Source organism: Nestor notabilis, unplaced genomic scaffold (genome assembly GCF_000696875.1).
Source record: "Nestor notabilis isolate BGI_N333 unplaced genomic scaffold, ASM69687v1 scaffold3776, whole genome shotgun sequence".
Taxonomy (NCBI): Eukaryota; Metazoa; Chordata; class Aves; order Psittaciformes; family Psittacidae; genus Nestor; species Nestor notabilis.
Genome location: NW_009931335.1, coordinates 4537 through 21251, shown reverse-complemented (window position 1 = coordinate 21251; position 16715 = coordinate 4537). Strand labels below are relative to the sequence as shown.

Here is a 16715-nt window from a genome sequence, read left to right as displayed (position 1 = left end):
TGCTAAACTGATGGAGAACCAGGTTTCTTTAGGCAATAGTGACATGGCTTCCTCAGAGTCATCTCTGCCTGCCTGCAGACAGACTGGAGGGAAAGAAAGAGATTTCCAGACAGGAAGAGCCGTGCCCTTTCTGGGCCATTCCTGTGACTCCCAGCCTTGCCTCTTGACTGGCTCGCAGGGGCTCCTCTGGTCTGTGCTGGCCCCGTTCACCAGGCTGTTCAAACTCCCAGTGGCAGAGCACTGCTGAGCTGAAGGATCCCTCCAGCTATCTCACAGCACTACAGAATGATTGTCTGAGGGAAATGGTTACTAGCCTTGAGGTTAGATTTGTAAGTGCGCTTGGGCAAAGGTGGTGTTGGTTCTGCACTGTTCACTGTCCATGCAAGAGTGCAGGTTGCATTTTACTGCAAGCTTGGAGGAAGTGATGCAGAGTAAGAACTGTGTTCATGCATCTTTGAAGGTGGGGAACATTGGGATGATGACCACATGGCTGGAGGCTTGTGCATACTGGACCTGTAGCAAATAATTGCTCAATGCTTCCATGCACCATTGGAGCTGCAGTAGAATATAACCTATGGTGCATAGTTAAGCATGAGCAGGCATAGTTAAACATGAGCAGGCTGATCACCTGTATATAAAATGCATATTGGTAAACACTGAGCATCTTCTTATTTACTCAGGATTCTTGGCATTCCCTAGTCTTAAAATGAAAATGCAAATACCGTGGTAACTGACTACTGTGAGCAGCAATCACCAGTACTTAAATAGCTCCTGCTTTATAAGTATTATTTATTACTTCTGTTTTGAAAATTATTCTGGGTTTGCATGTGCTCTAATTTTGAAGCTTTTCCTGAATGGCTTTGAAGTCTTTTGAAAGTTCTCCAGATCTTTTCAAACTTCAAAGGTTGACAGTATTTTCTTTCTATCCTACGTAAGGGATATAATAGAACTGGGGATATAGTAGAAATCGTCATTTAAAAAAACAAACCACATTAGAACGTCAGACCTTTTCTTTAAGATTCATTAAACCATTCAGAGAACATGTGCTTTTGCTAGAGGGAAAAGTCCATAAATGCTGTGAATAGTGTTTTACAAGCCATGTTTCCTTCAGGACACAAAGAAGGCAGCAAGAGGAGGAAGCAGAAGCAGAGAGAGGAACAGAAGAAGAAGAAGTCAACCAAAGGGAGTTACTAAAATGGACTTCTCTGCTATGCCAATGCCTTTATAATAACGACAACAATGAAACATTTGAGCACACCTCTTTTGTGTATATTTTTTGATTGTGCACACTGCTAGCAAGGAAGTGACTCATGTTTAAAGCTGTACTAAAATTGCACTATGTTATTCTTTTTAGTTTCACGGGGTGGCTTTCTTGCCAGTCAGGTTAGGGAATTTGAACGAGGCTTATCTTGGTTAGAAGTGTGATATGTTTAAAAATTGGAAAGCGGTACTGAATTTCTTACCTCTTCCTTCCCTGGGACTAAAATGACTCTAGTCTAGTGTTTGTCTTGTTAGGATATAAAGGGTTGTGTAAATGCCTGTTTGTTTGGTTACTCTGCATCAACATCAGGCCTGTTGAAAGAAGAGTCCTATTCACTCATGTCATTGGGAATGGTATGGAGACATGAGCTCTTATAGGATAATTTATGCAAGCTAAATAAGTGACTTTTAGGGTGGTCATTTCCCCCCAAGCTGGGCAGCAAAGGTTTGCCCCTATTAAAATGTTCCTTCATTTTAAATTGTACCATGAAGTTCTCTCTTCTGATTTTAAGAAACTTAGCGTAATGATAGTCTCCTGTAAGCACTCCTACTGATTTCCTTAAGCATAGTTGACTCCCAATGAATCATTTAGTGAAATCATTCCTTAGTTTTAAAGTTTATTTTCAGAACCTAGAGACAAATGACCTAAGTGCTACTTTAAAATCTTTGTTTCTGCTGAGTAGGTTTTAGATAACAGACATCTTCGGCATCCGTGTAAGATTTTATCAAGTTGTTTCTGCAAGGAACTTACATCTTTATGTATGAAAGCATTTTGCATCAGTTTAATGCAGGACTAATATTTTTTAGCGTGAAAGGATGTTTTCATTTAAAAAGAAATATGTATTTTCTGGCAAGATTACTTCCTTGCTTCCCGTACTTGTCTCGTGCATGACACATTGCTTCTCTTAACCTTTTAGTTTGTACAGAGCCCTTCCACTGCCTTAAGCATTTACCTGCATGTTTCTTGTCAGTATGTCGCCTCCTTTTTTAACCACCAGGTAGGAGTTAGCAGCTTATGGTTTTGTTTTGTTTCTTTTGTCTTCCCTTTGCCAATATGCTGATGTATCAGACTTAAACCTGGCAATATTGAAAGTCCACAGTTCCTGCAGAAGCTCGCTCATCCTAACATTTAAAAGATGTTGGAATGCACATAATGGTGTAAAGAAGAAACTAAACAGAAAAATCAAGTCTGCATTCTAGCATGATATAACAAATTCTGGTGTCTCTGGTATCTGAATGGTTCAGCTTCAAATGCTTATGTTACCCAATGTAACCCTATGCAAACATATAACCGTACATAAACTCTCTTAGGGTATTTAAATTATGGTTAATATGAAATAAGACCGAGTACTGGTTTTCTGTCACTTAAGTACCACTTTTTTGTTTTGTGCAGTGTTACTAATATTTAAAAATAAAGAAAATTCTCCTTTATACTTTGTCCTCTTGCACTGTACTGTATGTAGACTACAGCTGGCATCAGTTGTTCATGTTTATTTTCAGTCGGAGTTCATGCTGTAAGTAAAAGGCAGAGAGTCCGCATTCACAAAATGCCCACAAGCATACCAAGTTATTCCTTTTGCTAAATCCATGAGGAAGTCGCTAGGTCGTGGTGTCAAATGGCTGATACTGGAAAAGGAGGGTTCTTTCTGGCTGGAAACATTACTATAAGGAAGGTATACCTCAAACAGAGCTTGCACATTTGCCATACAAGGAATATTCATCCTAGATAATATGTAACACTTTGGGTATCTGCTCATTTAATACGCTTTGTGCGCTCTGGGGGAAGTCTTCCACAGTACATACGCTAATTTTAAACTTAGTGCTCCTTAAATACTGGGAAAATGGGCCACGCTTTGGAAAAACGGGAGAGGGTGGCAGAAGTGAGAGGTGACACCAGCACAGGGCTGGTCTCCCCAGGCTGTCCTTGTGTTGTGAGCAGCCTTGAGTCACAGGACAGAGTGGCTCCAGATCAGGAATGTGCCTTGAAGAGTTAGAACAGACTGGGATTAGGTACATAAATATCTCCTTTACTCTGATCCTTGCGTTAGGCCTGAAGGAGGAGGATAGAGCATTAATTAGGTAGGAGACCTAAATTAGTGAGGAAGCCTGTCTCGCCAAGGGCATCCTTATCCCACCAGGAAGGTGCTGGCATGCTTGCAGCTGGGCTTTTGCAGGGAGAAACTCCTGGGAAAAACAGAGTCCCCAGAGAAGGGAACCACGGGCATAATGTTTTGTATAACTACCTAGAATCTGCCCAAGCTTGCCCAGAAATTAAGAAATGAGAGCCCATGGCCATTTAGCCTAATTCTTTTCTCCTCAGCCTGATTATTCATGGATTTTAACTGAAGGGTAACTGCTATAACTGAACCCTGTGAAGCAGATGGCATGGTAGAAATAATTCTGTTGCAAAAAGAGCATACAATTGAGAAACCTATTTGTTTTACAAGCAAATAAACTTGATATTCATATGATATTCATGAAATCCAAGAAAAGAGAACAAGGAACTGTAGTAATGGGTTTCAGTTCATTCCCCATGTCCACACATCTAAATGTTAACATACAAAGGAAATGTCATTCATTTATAATAGCAACAAGCCTTCCAGATTTAAGTTTGTGAAGTTATTTGTCTTAAGTCAAACTGTAAATTTTACGTGTCTGATAATTGTCTATCAGGGAGGGGGAGAAAAGGTTCTGGAATGCCAAATAGAAATGCAGTGCAAAGTTAATTTTATCATATTCATACACACGTGTGTGTTTTTTTAAGAGGTGGGTTTCTGAAGAGCGTAACTTAAGGTGGGGCTTATGAGCAGCACTAAACTTCTGTCATGAAGCTGAAAGAAACTAGTGTCAGAAGAACAATACGTGATGTTACAAAATCACTCGAGGAGAAACACATCATTTTTTATGTGATTATGTGTGGGCTGTCCCCCACACATGATATTTTTGGATCTGAAAGCCTATTTTTTTTTCCCCTGGTCAGCCTGGGTGTAGCACTGTGCTCATGTGGCTGTGCTGCTTGCAGGACAGCACGGACATGGTGCCATGTCTGCCACGTATGTATGACAGGCGTGTATGTGAGGTCTTGTATCTCAGTGCATCCATCTGCCAAAGGTGAATGCTGCAAGATGATATGGTTGCTTAAAGTATGTGTTTGGGCAGGAAAAACGCAGGTGGGTGTGAGGCACCACAACTGATAACAGATGATGCTGGCCTAAGAGTGGCTGTGAATAAACGCATTGTGAAAGCTGGGAAAAGATCCCTGACCCTCCTACGACACTTCTGTGGAATAGCTGAGGACAGAAACAGAACTAATTTAAATGCAGACCTGATGCGAATTATAAAATGTATTGCAAAATGATTCTTTCCAGAGCAGATACCTGGGCTCAGAGACCCAAACTACATCCCATGAGAAAATTAAACTGTTGGGATAGAGGACAGCTGAGTAACAGCATAACTAAAATGATACACTGAAAACAAAATACTTTTATCTCAAGATAGGGGGACATAATCACAAACAAACAAGATGCCAACAGATAAGAGTTCCTGCTCTTCACTTGGAAGCTGTCGCTATGAAAATGGTTTTAATTCAGCGGGGTTTCCACACTTCTTAGGGATGTTCACAGTCTGGTCTTTGAACTAAGGCTTGGCAGGACGTTGATCTTAAATAAATGATCTCAGAGCATGTAGGTGTCAAAATGATAAAAATGTATTGTTCAAGTTTTTTGCCCAGTCTCTGCTCCGTGCTGCTCCCCACCTTAGTGGGCAGCTTGCAGAACTGTAGATCCTACTTCTGGAGGTAATACAAGGCTTTGTTTTTCTCTGTCAGCTTCGCTGCCTTTACAGAAACTTGCTTTCGCCCCACATTTCAGAACCATCTCGTGAGCCTTTGTACGTATTCGTTGAAATAACACACTGATAAGATGCTGCTTTTGGAAAGAGGAGAGTCAGATATCTGGAAAATATGCCATTACCATTGGGGAAGTTCTAAACTGCCAGTCACCTCTGAAATGTGTGACTCGTACCCACTTGTTCTTCAGGAATGTTCCTAGACATGTACTACCAAACTAATCTCACCTATCAAGTGGTGGGATTAGCTTGTTACTATATTGACTGTCATTGTTTTATTCTGCCCATACAGAAATGTATTTATTTCCATTTTTTCCTCTTTGTTTTACATGCCAGTTGCACAGAACTCTTTATTCTGGGATGCACAGGTTAGTCCTTGCACTTCAGATCTCATTTATCTTCCTTCTGTGCAGTCCTAATGCTTCATGTGCAAACTTAGCTCACATTTTAGTGCTTTCTCACATTACCTTGACTGGGGAGCACCTTATTCCCCTGCAACTTACATATTGATGGGGGTAGTGGTGGTGGTACTGTTGCCTGTGATGAGGTATATTTAATTCTCCTCTTCCCAACGAGCAAGTTGAAATCTGGTTTAAGAGACTTTTCATCACTATTTGCAAAACTTTGCTCACTGCTACCTGTAGCACTGAAAACGCCAGGCAAGGCAATTTTTCTCTCCACTGATGAGAATTAAAACGGCACTTAAAGCCACAGACAGATCTCAATTTCAATAAATGTTCGTATTTGAAACCAGGGTCGATTCAGCTGCTCTGTGTCAGCACAGCATGACTTCTCACAAGTTCTTCTAGCTAAAAAGGATAAGGTGAGGTGTTGGGAACTGTCAGCTTTGTTAAGTACCTTGTTGGTGCCCTCTTAGCCACCAGCTGTTAACTACTGATAGTGAGAGAAGTGGCCACTTCCAACGTGGCTGAGCTGACCTGAGCTGACATTTCCAAGTGTGGGGTAGGTTACCTTGCTGCTCTCGTCACAACAAGCAGAGACTGCTCATGTAATTTGGCACATCATGAACTACACTGTCAAGTATCTTAAACTTTTCTTCTGCCTCTTCCAGGAGGGCTCATGTCATCACTGCAAAACCAGCCCAAAAAGCAAGAAGTAAGGAAGGAAGATCAAAATATATGCTCTTGTAACGAGTCTGAATGCTTTGATTTCAGGAAAACTCCTCCATGTCTGACTGGAAGTGATCAGAGGTATTCTATGATAACTCTAACGAGGGAACAGGACTTCACTGCACTGGCTGGATGTTTAATTGCATCTCTTCCATGTCTGTATCCATTGGCAAGCATATGCACCTTTCTACTTAAATCATTTTTTCTATCCTTTTTTTGGGAAGTGCTTATCCTTTGGTCAATGTAGAGCAACTTGCTTATTCTTTAGGCTGCTGGTGGCTGGAATTTAGAGAGTCGCAGTTGGGAAAAATTCCTTAATTTAACAAGCAAAATTGACTTCCAGGTTTTTCAGATGAAAGCTAATATTGCAAAATGGCAGAGCATGCCAAAGCCAATACACAAATACACCTCTTAAATATATTAGGTTAAAACTTATATATGTTTCTGCCTGATTTTTGGAGTTCCAACGTGTGACATCTTTGCATGGTTTAATATGTTAAGCTGAGCAGTGCTGGTTGCATATTGGGATGTAAGATTAAGCGATAGTTTGAAGCCTCTTTCACAGACTGCACACTCAGAGCTGAGGAAAGAGCTCTCAAGAGATGTTAAGATGCACTAAGCAAGTGCTTCCCATGGCACCTGGAAGGGACACTCACCAAAGGTGCATGACTTGATCCTGGCAGCAGATGCAAGCCACAACCTGTCATACTGGTAGTGTTGTCACAGCATTGGTTTTACTGCTTTGGGATTCAAGGCGAGGAGGTAACCAGCACTAGAGCCTTCCCAGTGCCGTGAGTCACACTTTATACCCATAAAAATGATTTGTCAGCTACCTGGCCCACTGTCTTGTCTTTGAAAGTGACTAATAGTGGATGCCTAAGGGAGAGCACAGGAACAGGCTAAGCATGTAATTATACCTCATGAAAATGTTTTCCCAGCTGCAGCACTCTGTCTGTCTGAGGCTCTGGGTCCCTGGATCCAGAAATGGTCTTTCTGGTGCCCAGTATGTTGTTGGGTTTTTTCCACTTAATTGCCTCTTAATCGAGAAAACTGCTCAATAGCCAGTGTCCTATGGCAAGGGATCCCTCATCATTACCTGCTGGAAAATGGGATAGCTCCTGTGTTTTAAACCTCTCCTACAGCTTCCTTTGGTTTTGCCCCCGTCTCCATCCTGATGTTGGTAGAGACCCTGAACACCGCATCCTTATTCACTTTTTCCATGCTACTCATAGTTTGGCACACTTTGTTCATGACAGCCTTTGGTTAACTCTTTTACGGCTCCAGAGGTCCAGCATATTGAGCCATTCCTTGCAGAAAAGCCTTTTCCTACCTTTGATTGCCCTCACAGGTCAGGAAAGCTCATTAAACAGTGGCCGTTGCTCAGCTCCATAAATTGTGAGGACTGTCCGGATGATTATGACGAGCACTTCATAACCTTGCTAATACCCCTCTGCTAATACCCCACTATGAGCCTGACAGAAAGAGAAAAAGGCCATGCAAAGCCTGGGATGCAGGAATAGGAGACCAATGCTTGGGACCTGGCTCTGATGCCCTCAGTCTCACCAGGCTCTCACAGGCTCAGGAATGAGAACGCATGAGCTCATGGCAGCGATGGTATCTCCAGAGCATGGTCCCACACACCTTCATCCTCATTCCCACCCCCTCAGCCGAAAGCACGTCACAGGGCATTCCTTGGCAGCTGACAGGACGTGCACCTTCTGACTCAGGCACAGCTCCTGCCACCACTCGCTGTTCCTCAGGCTGCAAGCATTAACTGCCTGTAACTGCTTGGTTGGCAGGCCAGCAGCACTGGACCAAGTGCTTCATTGTCACAAGTGCCTGGTGCCACCACTGCTGGTTTGCCTGCTCCCATGGAAAACCAGCACTGGCTGTATGGTGCCTGTCAACCAGGGAGATGGGTCCAGTAACCTTTGGAAGACACATCTGGTCTCAGTGTGACACATCCCTGCAGACAGTGTCTGGAGATGTGGGCAGTGTGACTCCCTGATTTCTGCAGCACTGCCCATGGCAGCTTTTCCGCTTCCTACCTCTTGTCCAATATGCAGATGATATCCCATCTGTAGCAATCTGGGCTGTGATTTTCCCTATTCCCCTCAGCATCTCTTGTGCAGGAACAGCTGCATGCAAGTGTTCACTTACTGGGTTTTAGGGTCACCGATGTCATCTGGGAAATACTAAATGTATGGGAAGTTAGTTATGAGGAAACATCAGTTTACCTGTTTTTTCAGTGGTAGGGAGGCTTGAGAGAGATGGGAGGGTGCAGGACATCAAACACTGGTTCTTAAAGTGCAAAGTCAAAACTGGCCCATTGATCCACTCCCTCTCCCTCCAAAAAGGTTGTGCCAGGATCTGTCAAAGCTCAGAGCGCATCTGGGTCTGCAGCTCCACTTTAAATACAATTTTGCCCAAGAGACTTTCAGTCTGTGACAGGTAACCTCTGCTCACTGTGCCCCTGCTCCAGCAGATAGCCCTGCTGTGGTTTGCAGGAAGGGGTTTTTTTTTTGGGTGCACCTGAACCCACAGCCTCTTCTTTCTCAGCAGGATTCAGTTTTGGTGGTGTCAGTTTTTAATCAACAAAATGACTTCCCTTGAAACCACAGATTTTTCTATCATGAATATGTAGGAAAATATTATTCAGCTCATGTAATGCAAGTCTCCGGTTGCATTAGGAGATGGGATGTGATAGAACACGATGGTAATGAGTCACCTCGTATCATGTTTTATTGTGATGTGTCAGCTGAGAAAGCTTGAGACCTATAGGTGTTTCTACCAGCCCAGTTATGAAACAATCGCTGCTTCATGCAGAGATTACTAAGTTTTTCCTAGGCTAGTTAGCAGATAGGTTTGGGTCTGTGGTTTAGCAATGTTTTGTTTAAGTTGCAAGCAATGAACTGCCTTCAGAATCTATTTTCCACCCAGAAAAGTCATCAGTCTCTTGTTAGCAAGGGTTAACCTTGCTAAAAACCTCCAGTCATCAGGATGACATTGTCTGTCTTGGCAGAGAGGAAAGTTTGTGAGATTGCCTTTATTTTAGGGCTATTTTCTGCTGCTATTGACTGGAAGAGGGTGATGATGCCATCGCGTGTTGCTGCTGTAGAACTGAGAATATGAAGGCATGATCTGGAAAGTCAGGAGGTTAGAGACTGGCGCAATGCTTCTCAGCTTAATCCAGAGAGTGACAGATGCCTAGACACAGTCAGGAAAGCTTAAAGGGTTTTCAGAGTAGGCTTTTCATTTCCATTACTGCTGGCTGCATTGCTGGTGGTCAGTAAGAAGTACACAGGATCCTTCAGGATGTTGCAGCAGCCCTGGGGATGAAATTGTCTCTGCGGGGTGTGGGTGATGGAATTGGTGGAGACCAATGAGACTCAGTCCCTCCCCACCACTGGGCTGGTGAGACCTTCAGCCAGCTGCTTTGCCTCCTGCTGGGCAGTCTGGAGGTATCTGGTGTACGTGACGATGGTATGTATGGTGATGGTAGATGAGCGGTATTGAAGGTTTTTCTTTTTAAAGTTTAGGTAAATTTTGAGAATAAGGATTCCTATGTTCAAGTTTTCTTGTGCTGTTTATTTGACTATGAGTAGACTGGGGGTTGGGGCTGTACTTTCTAGCCCTTCACACAGGGGACAGATCCGGGGTAGGCATACGTGACTCCTCTCCCACAGCTCGGTGGCTTCTCCTCTCTGTGACTCTCTGGCAGTGCCTGTCCCTTGAGCCCTATGTCTCTACAGCAGAAAAAGTCACTTTGGTGAAATGCTCTGGGGTTTTTGCTGTGTCAATAAACAGAGACCAGAGCAGGACCTTTCCCTTCATTTTTATATTATGGTTTGAACTCCCCTTCTTTAAGTGTCGGTCTCACACCATTAACCCCTTGCAGCTGTGGTTTGAGCAGAAGGTTTCTGCACAAGGTTGCAGGTGCTGCAGAGGAGGCACTGGGGAGGGAAGCTAAATAATGGAAATGTTAACAGACCTTTCATTACACACCCGATACATCATTACTTAATTTCTTTGCTTTTGTCTCCTGTTTTTATAGGTCTGTTTTTCTCCTAATCAATAACATTCATCCTACTCAGTGAACAGGCTTGATACTGGTTTTATGGTGTGAAAATTACTGTTGCTTTGACTGGCTCCTATTAACAGGTGACGCTGCTTGGCAGAAAACAATGAATCTTCCCATTATTTGGAAAATAAATGTGATTTATGGGAGCAGCAATCGATAGTGGTCTGCATCTTGCTGTCAGAGTGCCTGCTTTCTTGAAATAAGGCTTTTACCTTTGGAGTGTGAAGGCTGTTTGTCTAGTCCTGTGGACCAATTTATAATACCTATTTTTTAATCTCAGCTTTTATTAAGATTTTTTTTTTTTGAAGATGATGATGTTAAAGAAAACATCTGTTTTCTTTTTATGAGTTTGATGTCTATGTGGAAAGCAGTTCATAGGTGTGAAGTTAAGCACACTGGCAGGGAAATTGTGGATGCTGGAGGTGATGGGGGGAGAAGGAGGAAGGGGAAAGGCAGCAGTCAAGCACCTGCTATCATTTCACTCACTGGAGAGAGGATGGTCAGAACTGAGGATTTATTACTAAAATCCCATGGACCAATTTAACTGCAGGGAAGCAGAACTGCATCACCTGATAGCTCTGCAAGACATTAACTAGAGATGTCTGGGGAGTCCTATGAGACTGTGTTCATTCTTGCTCTTTTGTAGCCACTTCCCTGCTGCATACCAGTTGGCCTTGGCTATTGTGGGCCAACTCTGCTCCCACACAGCGCAGGTGTGGGCCCTAGTCCTCTAATGCCCATGCTGAAAACATCTTGTGCTTCTGGAAGAACAAGTAAATAAAGAGTCTACCTATCTGGGGACACTTTTTATGCCTCTCTTAGGTCAAAGGAACTAAAGGAGTTCCTCATCTCTTTGGATTTCATTTTTTTTAATTAAAAATAGACATGGACTCCAAGTCCCCTCAACTCTCCAGAAACTACGGTTCTGGCGTATTTACACAGGCAAAGGATTTTGTCTCACTGAGTGCATATATCAGCACCACTGCAAGCAATTACAGTTGAAGCTAAACCCTGAGCTCTTCCTTGTAATTGCATCTCCCATGCCAAGGAAGAGTAGGCACAGCCCCCAGGGCAGCAGAACAGCAGGTCACCTCAGCTGGGCATGGGGGCCCCACACCTTCAGGTGTGGATGCTCTGGGAGATCTGTGATGCCCCAAACCACCAGATGCTGGAGAGCCACCCAAGTGATTCCAGTCCAGGGTGGAAATTTTCACCTCCTAGGAATCAAATCTAACCTCAGCAAATCATTCTGTCCCACAATGCGCTGCATAAGGGACCAACTCTTTCACCAGCAGTCTTGTGTCCAAAAAGGTACATCTGCATGTTTGAACTGGAAAGGCTGAACACTGAATACACTATTAATCCTGCACAAAGGGCCAAAGACGCACAGCCCAAATTATTTCTTTGTATAGAACTGAGCTGCTCAGAACAAATAGTTAACCAAGAGACTTCTGCTAAGTTCCTTAGGAAGCAGGTACATCAGATGGGAAGAGGTTGATCGTTAATTTTGAAAAGCCAGTTTTCTCTCAGGTAAGTTTTATTTTGGAGATGGTTTACTATCCCTCCGTGCTAGCCTTACTTGCTCTGCTTTGGAGCAGATTTCTCATCAAGATGAAGTGAAAACCTGAAAGTTGTTTCTTTCTCCAAAGAAGTACATGTACACACATGTATATGTACCTTAAACACCCTTCTGAATATTTTCAGCTACTTTTCTTAGGCCAAGAGGATGGATACTGTACTAGCAGCTAGGAAGCTGAAGCAAACTGGAGTTGCTGTTATCACTCTTACAACAGTGGAATCATCATTTTCCTGAATATCCTTCTACAGAGCTTTTAATTTTCAGGCCTCTGAGTTTATGTTCAGGTAGTGCCAAATGCTGGGGTGAGCTAAGCCTGATTTAGGTCTCCTCAGTGGAACTTCTTTGTTTTCTGATCAAGAGGAGAATATTATGAAAATCTGATCTGCTACATTACATGGGGCCATATAATTTCATTTAATGATGCTTGCATTGAAGTTATGATCTCATGGCAAACCCAAGTGTATCTCATAGAGAAACACCCAGGCACAACTGGAATTAATTATCTCTTTTAGGCATCATCGCTTACAGAAGGTACTTCAGTTTACTCAGTTCCTTAAACAGCAGCTTCTTCCATGCAACTGCCTGTCTGGCTCCAGTGTCTTTACACAGGTAGGACCATCTCTGGCCAGGACTAAACATAGGGTTTATGCTGAGTTAGCTACAAGGAATGGGTTTCAGTGGGTAAAACAGCGTAAATACAGCTGCCAGGGTAGCTATAATTATATTTTGATAAATATAATTACACTGTTGTTAAAGGGACTTTGGTGTCATTTATTTCTTTGATTTGCAAGACTTGGATAGAGAGCTGTCAAAGGGACTCCACAGTTTTGTTTCCTTATCTAAAATTAGAGCCCCAGGACACAGCTGTATTCTTGTACTTTGAAGATTAATTTAAACTAAACACCATACTTTTTATATCAGGCTCTTTCCTTCTGTCTGGGATTTTTGTCACATGGATGTCCTTATTGCAGGTGCAGCTTTTCCTGCTGTCCCACTTTGGAGAGGACATATTTGTGTGTGTGTATGTGGCTATCAGTGCAGGATTCAGCATTGTGTGTTTTAGTACTGTATTTCGAGTGATCAGTACCTTTACTGGGATAATGACACATGAACTTGAAGAGGTGTTATACATTGGTTATACCTACACAGGTAGTCTGAGGTAAAATTCTGGACTTATTTAAGGCTTCACGTATGTAACATAAATGAGCTATTGCTCTGTGTATCATTAGACTGAATCTCACTCTTAATGGATATTTGATCTTGATCAGGAACTAGACAAGCCGAGGAACAGAAGCGCCATGTTGCTGCCTCAGAATCTGGTCATAATTTGATGACATTATCAGGATGTGTCCTCTATAAAAGATCCTGGAAAGGTCCTCCTATTTAAATTAAACCTTGTGATGTGTGTGATATTTGTTTTTCTGAATGGCATTAACCGTTCCTTAATTTAGCCCTGGCAGTGGTTGTGCTATTTGCACTAATGACTGCTACAGCAGTCATTTTTTCTCCTTCTTAGTAGCTGGTGCAGTGCTGTGGTTTTGACTTTCAGTCTGGGAACAACGCTGATAACACCGATGTTTTTAGTTGTTGCTCAGTAATGTTTACTCTGACCACGGACTTTCTCAGTCTCATGCTCTGCCAGGGAGGAGGGGAAGCCAGGAGGAAGCAGAGACAGGACACCTGACCCAAACTGGCCAAAGGGCTATTCCATACCACAGCACGTCATGCCCAGTATATAAACTGGGGGGAGTCACCCAGAAGGCCCAGATCGCTGCTCGGGTCGGGCTGGGTATCGGTCGGTGGGGGGTGAGCGGTTGTGTCCTTTTCCCTTGTTATTCCTCTTATCATTATTATTGGTAGCAGCAGTGGTTTGTATTATACCTTAGTTACTGGAGAGCTGTTATCTCAGCCCGTGGGAGTTACATTCCTCCGATTCTCCTCCCCATCCCTCCGGGAGGGGGGGAGTGAGTGAGCAGCTGCGTGGTTCCAAGTTGCCAGCTGGGCTTGAACCACAACATACTGATATTCAGTGAATTAAATCATGATGAATTCTTCCAAATGCAGTGGCGAAGAAATCCCATCAACCCACGTTACCTTAAGGCAGCTTTTGCCAACTAATTTGCATTGCTTCGAACATGGAGCACCTTACTGTGATGAGCTAACTCCAATACTTACAGAGTAAACCCCCAAATCCTGCTATCATTTATGAGCCTAGAAGGAGCTTTGCTCCACAAAGCTTAATGTACTCCTGTCAAGTTCCTGACTTCATAAATAAAGCAGTGCTCTGCTTTCCCTCTAGGAAGAGGTTGTTGTGATCCTTGCTCCTGACTCTCGTAAAATCGAAACTGTTACTAAAACAGCTTTTTGGCATCAGCCAAGAGCTTTCTACTTTGTAAGCTACCTCATCCTCATTTTTGATACAGCTAAATTTCTTAGCACATTAGCCTGATTTATCAGCTTTGTAAAAAATCTGTTACGATTTCTTCCTTAGAGTCCTTCTGGTTTTCTGCAATCCCAGAGCATTCGGGGCTGCAAAGCATATTAATCTGGAAGCACAATTTTTGCTGGAGGAATCGGCCCTTGGAGATATGAAGTTCAAAGTTGGAAATTTGCTGGAGTGAGGGTGTGCTGGAGGTAGAAAGTGGTTTGATGTATGATGTATGGCCACGTTACAAACATAACTGTGCTTGAGAAGGTGGCTTTAATGGTTAAGAGAGCAGCCTGGGACTTAAGAGGATCTGCATGCATTTCTTGACTCTTCTGCCTTCTTGTGTCAGCCTTAAAATGGTTACAAGTCAGCCTATATCCTGGTTACCCGTATATAAAATGAGGTAATTTAATCCCTTTTTCTTGCACTCCCTTCAATCCATTTAGGCCATTAATTCTTCAGACTAAAATCATGCTGTTTCACAAGGCAATCAAGCAGAGAAATAATGTGGAGCAATACAGATTAAGCAGTTTTATAGCTTATAAAAATAAAATTCAACCCCACAGAGTACACCCCTTACTACCAACACATTTTTCTCTCTCCCTGAAATCTAGACACAGCAGAGATGGAGACGGGTGAGGTCTGCTAAATGCCCTGCTCCACCCTTCTGCAGGTGGCTCTTGTTGCATCCCCTCTCATTCTACCTACTTGTATTTGTAGTGCAAGTATTTGTACAGCCACAGCCATCTATGAGGGCTTTCCCAGAGATAAGGGTGTTAATTTCACTTCTGTCTACAGCTATCTGCAAAATTGTAAATGTAATTTAAATAAAACATAAAATAAAAAGCAATTAGTTTATCCCATGTTTGTCAAGAGAAAACAAAACCGAACAGCTTAAGTGGTATTTGGAGGAATAACACATTCCTACCCTTTGGCATAATTCAGCCTGTAACTCTTTATCCAGCTGTTCCTGTGCTATGACATCCACTACTCTGGGATGTAGTGACACGGAGCATGGCTATAGAAAGATGCCTTCTTGATCTAGAGGGAAATTTCAGCACACCCATCACACGAAAACTTATTAAACTTCTTCAGCTATTTAACTTCTGCATTTGAGACCTGCCATTTTCTAGGTACTCATGTTTTCGGGGTGCGGGTTAGTGCAGGAGAAACGGAACTGCTTCTCTTCTGTCTTTCCTTCAGCTCTGCCCCTGGCATGCTGGATTTGAGTCCCACTGGAGTGGAACAGACCCAGTAACTGTCCTCTGTGAGGGGTTTAAATATGTTTTCCTGCTTGTTAGAGAAACCTAATGTAACCCTAAGTAACCAAGCCAACTAGTGTGGTAAAAAGATGCTGTAAGATGTCAAGAATCCAGAGCAAAAGGAGGAACATTTAAAAAGGCACCCAGAACAGCTACCTTTAATGGAATTAGATAGCTTAGCTAAACAAATAAGAAGCTGTTGCTTGCGGAAAAAAATCTCAGTGATTTCCCCTGAGGTAAAATCAGTAGAGCAAAAGAAAAAATAAAAAAGTCTTAAAAAGAAAATAAAAAATCCCTAACCATAAACCCAAAGGGACTTGTCAGCTTTCAGCAGAAATTGGAGAGACCACTCAAGCAAGAAGAGGATTAGGCTATCTCCTATCAAAGCATGCATGGACTGGATTTTTACAGCAACTTAAACAGAAAGTAGTGGGGTTTTGAGGTGGTGTTTTTTTTGTGGTTCCCCCTCCCCCCTCAGCTGTGGCAAAGATTGGAAGAAAAAAATATACACAATACAGTCCCTAAGGTAGTGCCTTTCCAGCAGGAGCAGTGCATACATCCCTCTAGGTCCATCCACTTTAAAAAGTATAAAACTGCTTTGCACGGTGACCCCAAAGGCAGTGTGAAACACTTATACTTTTGGTTAAATCTAGGAAGAACTACGTCCCATGATGCTGAACATGAGAGTTAGCTGGCCTGGCTGTGAGAAGAAAAGCACATAGTTGGTGACGAAGGGTCCTGAATGCTGCCTGACGCAGAAGAGCTGGAAGCAGCTACACCACCACAAATCCTGCCTCCTAATCCCCTCTGACCTGGGCTGCTGATCCCAGACACATCAGCGCTCAAGTATTTTGAATCTGCTCAGGCTTCCAAAAATGCCAGGCATGCCCAGAGCACACTCACATTATCACAGCCTCTGCCGTGAGAACACAGTACAAACTTGTTTGCTCTGTGCTAGGAGCACCATGCTTGCCTGCCTTGCTGCCTCCTTGCCCCTGCAAGACTGTGCGATGGTATTTACAAGTAGCAGAAATTGGGCAAACTATTACTGGAGTGTGAATAAATTATTCCTGACTAAAACTTAAACTTTTTTCGTCTAGGCTCAGTCCAGCTCCAGCCCTCTCTTCTT

The 16715-nt window shown here is 42.9% G+C and overlaps 1 protein-coding gene across 1 annotated transcript in view; it reads left to right on the top strand.

The window, feature by feature from the left end:
* The window catches only part of DNAJB6 (DnaJ (Hsp40) homolog, subfamily B, member 6), a 48933-nt gene extending 47739 nt beyond the window's left edge, over positions 1 to 1194 (top strand). Inside the window, exon 9 of the mRNA XM_010015835.1 lies at positions 1086 to 1194. Within this exon, the coding sequence (XP_010014137.1) occupies positions 1086 to 1194 (109 nt within the window). The remainder of the gene's footprint in view (positions 1 to 1085) is intronic.
* Positions 1195 to 16715: the final 15521 nt, after the last annotated feature.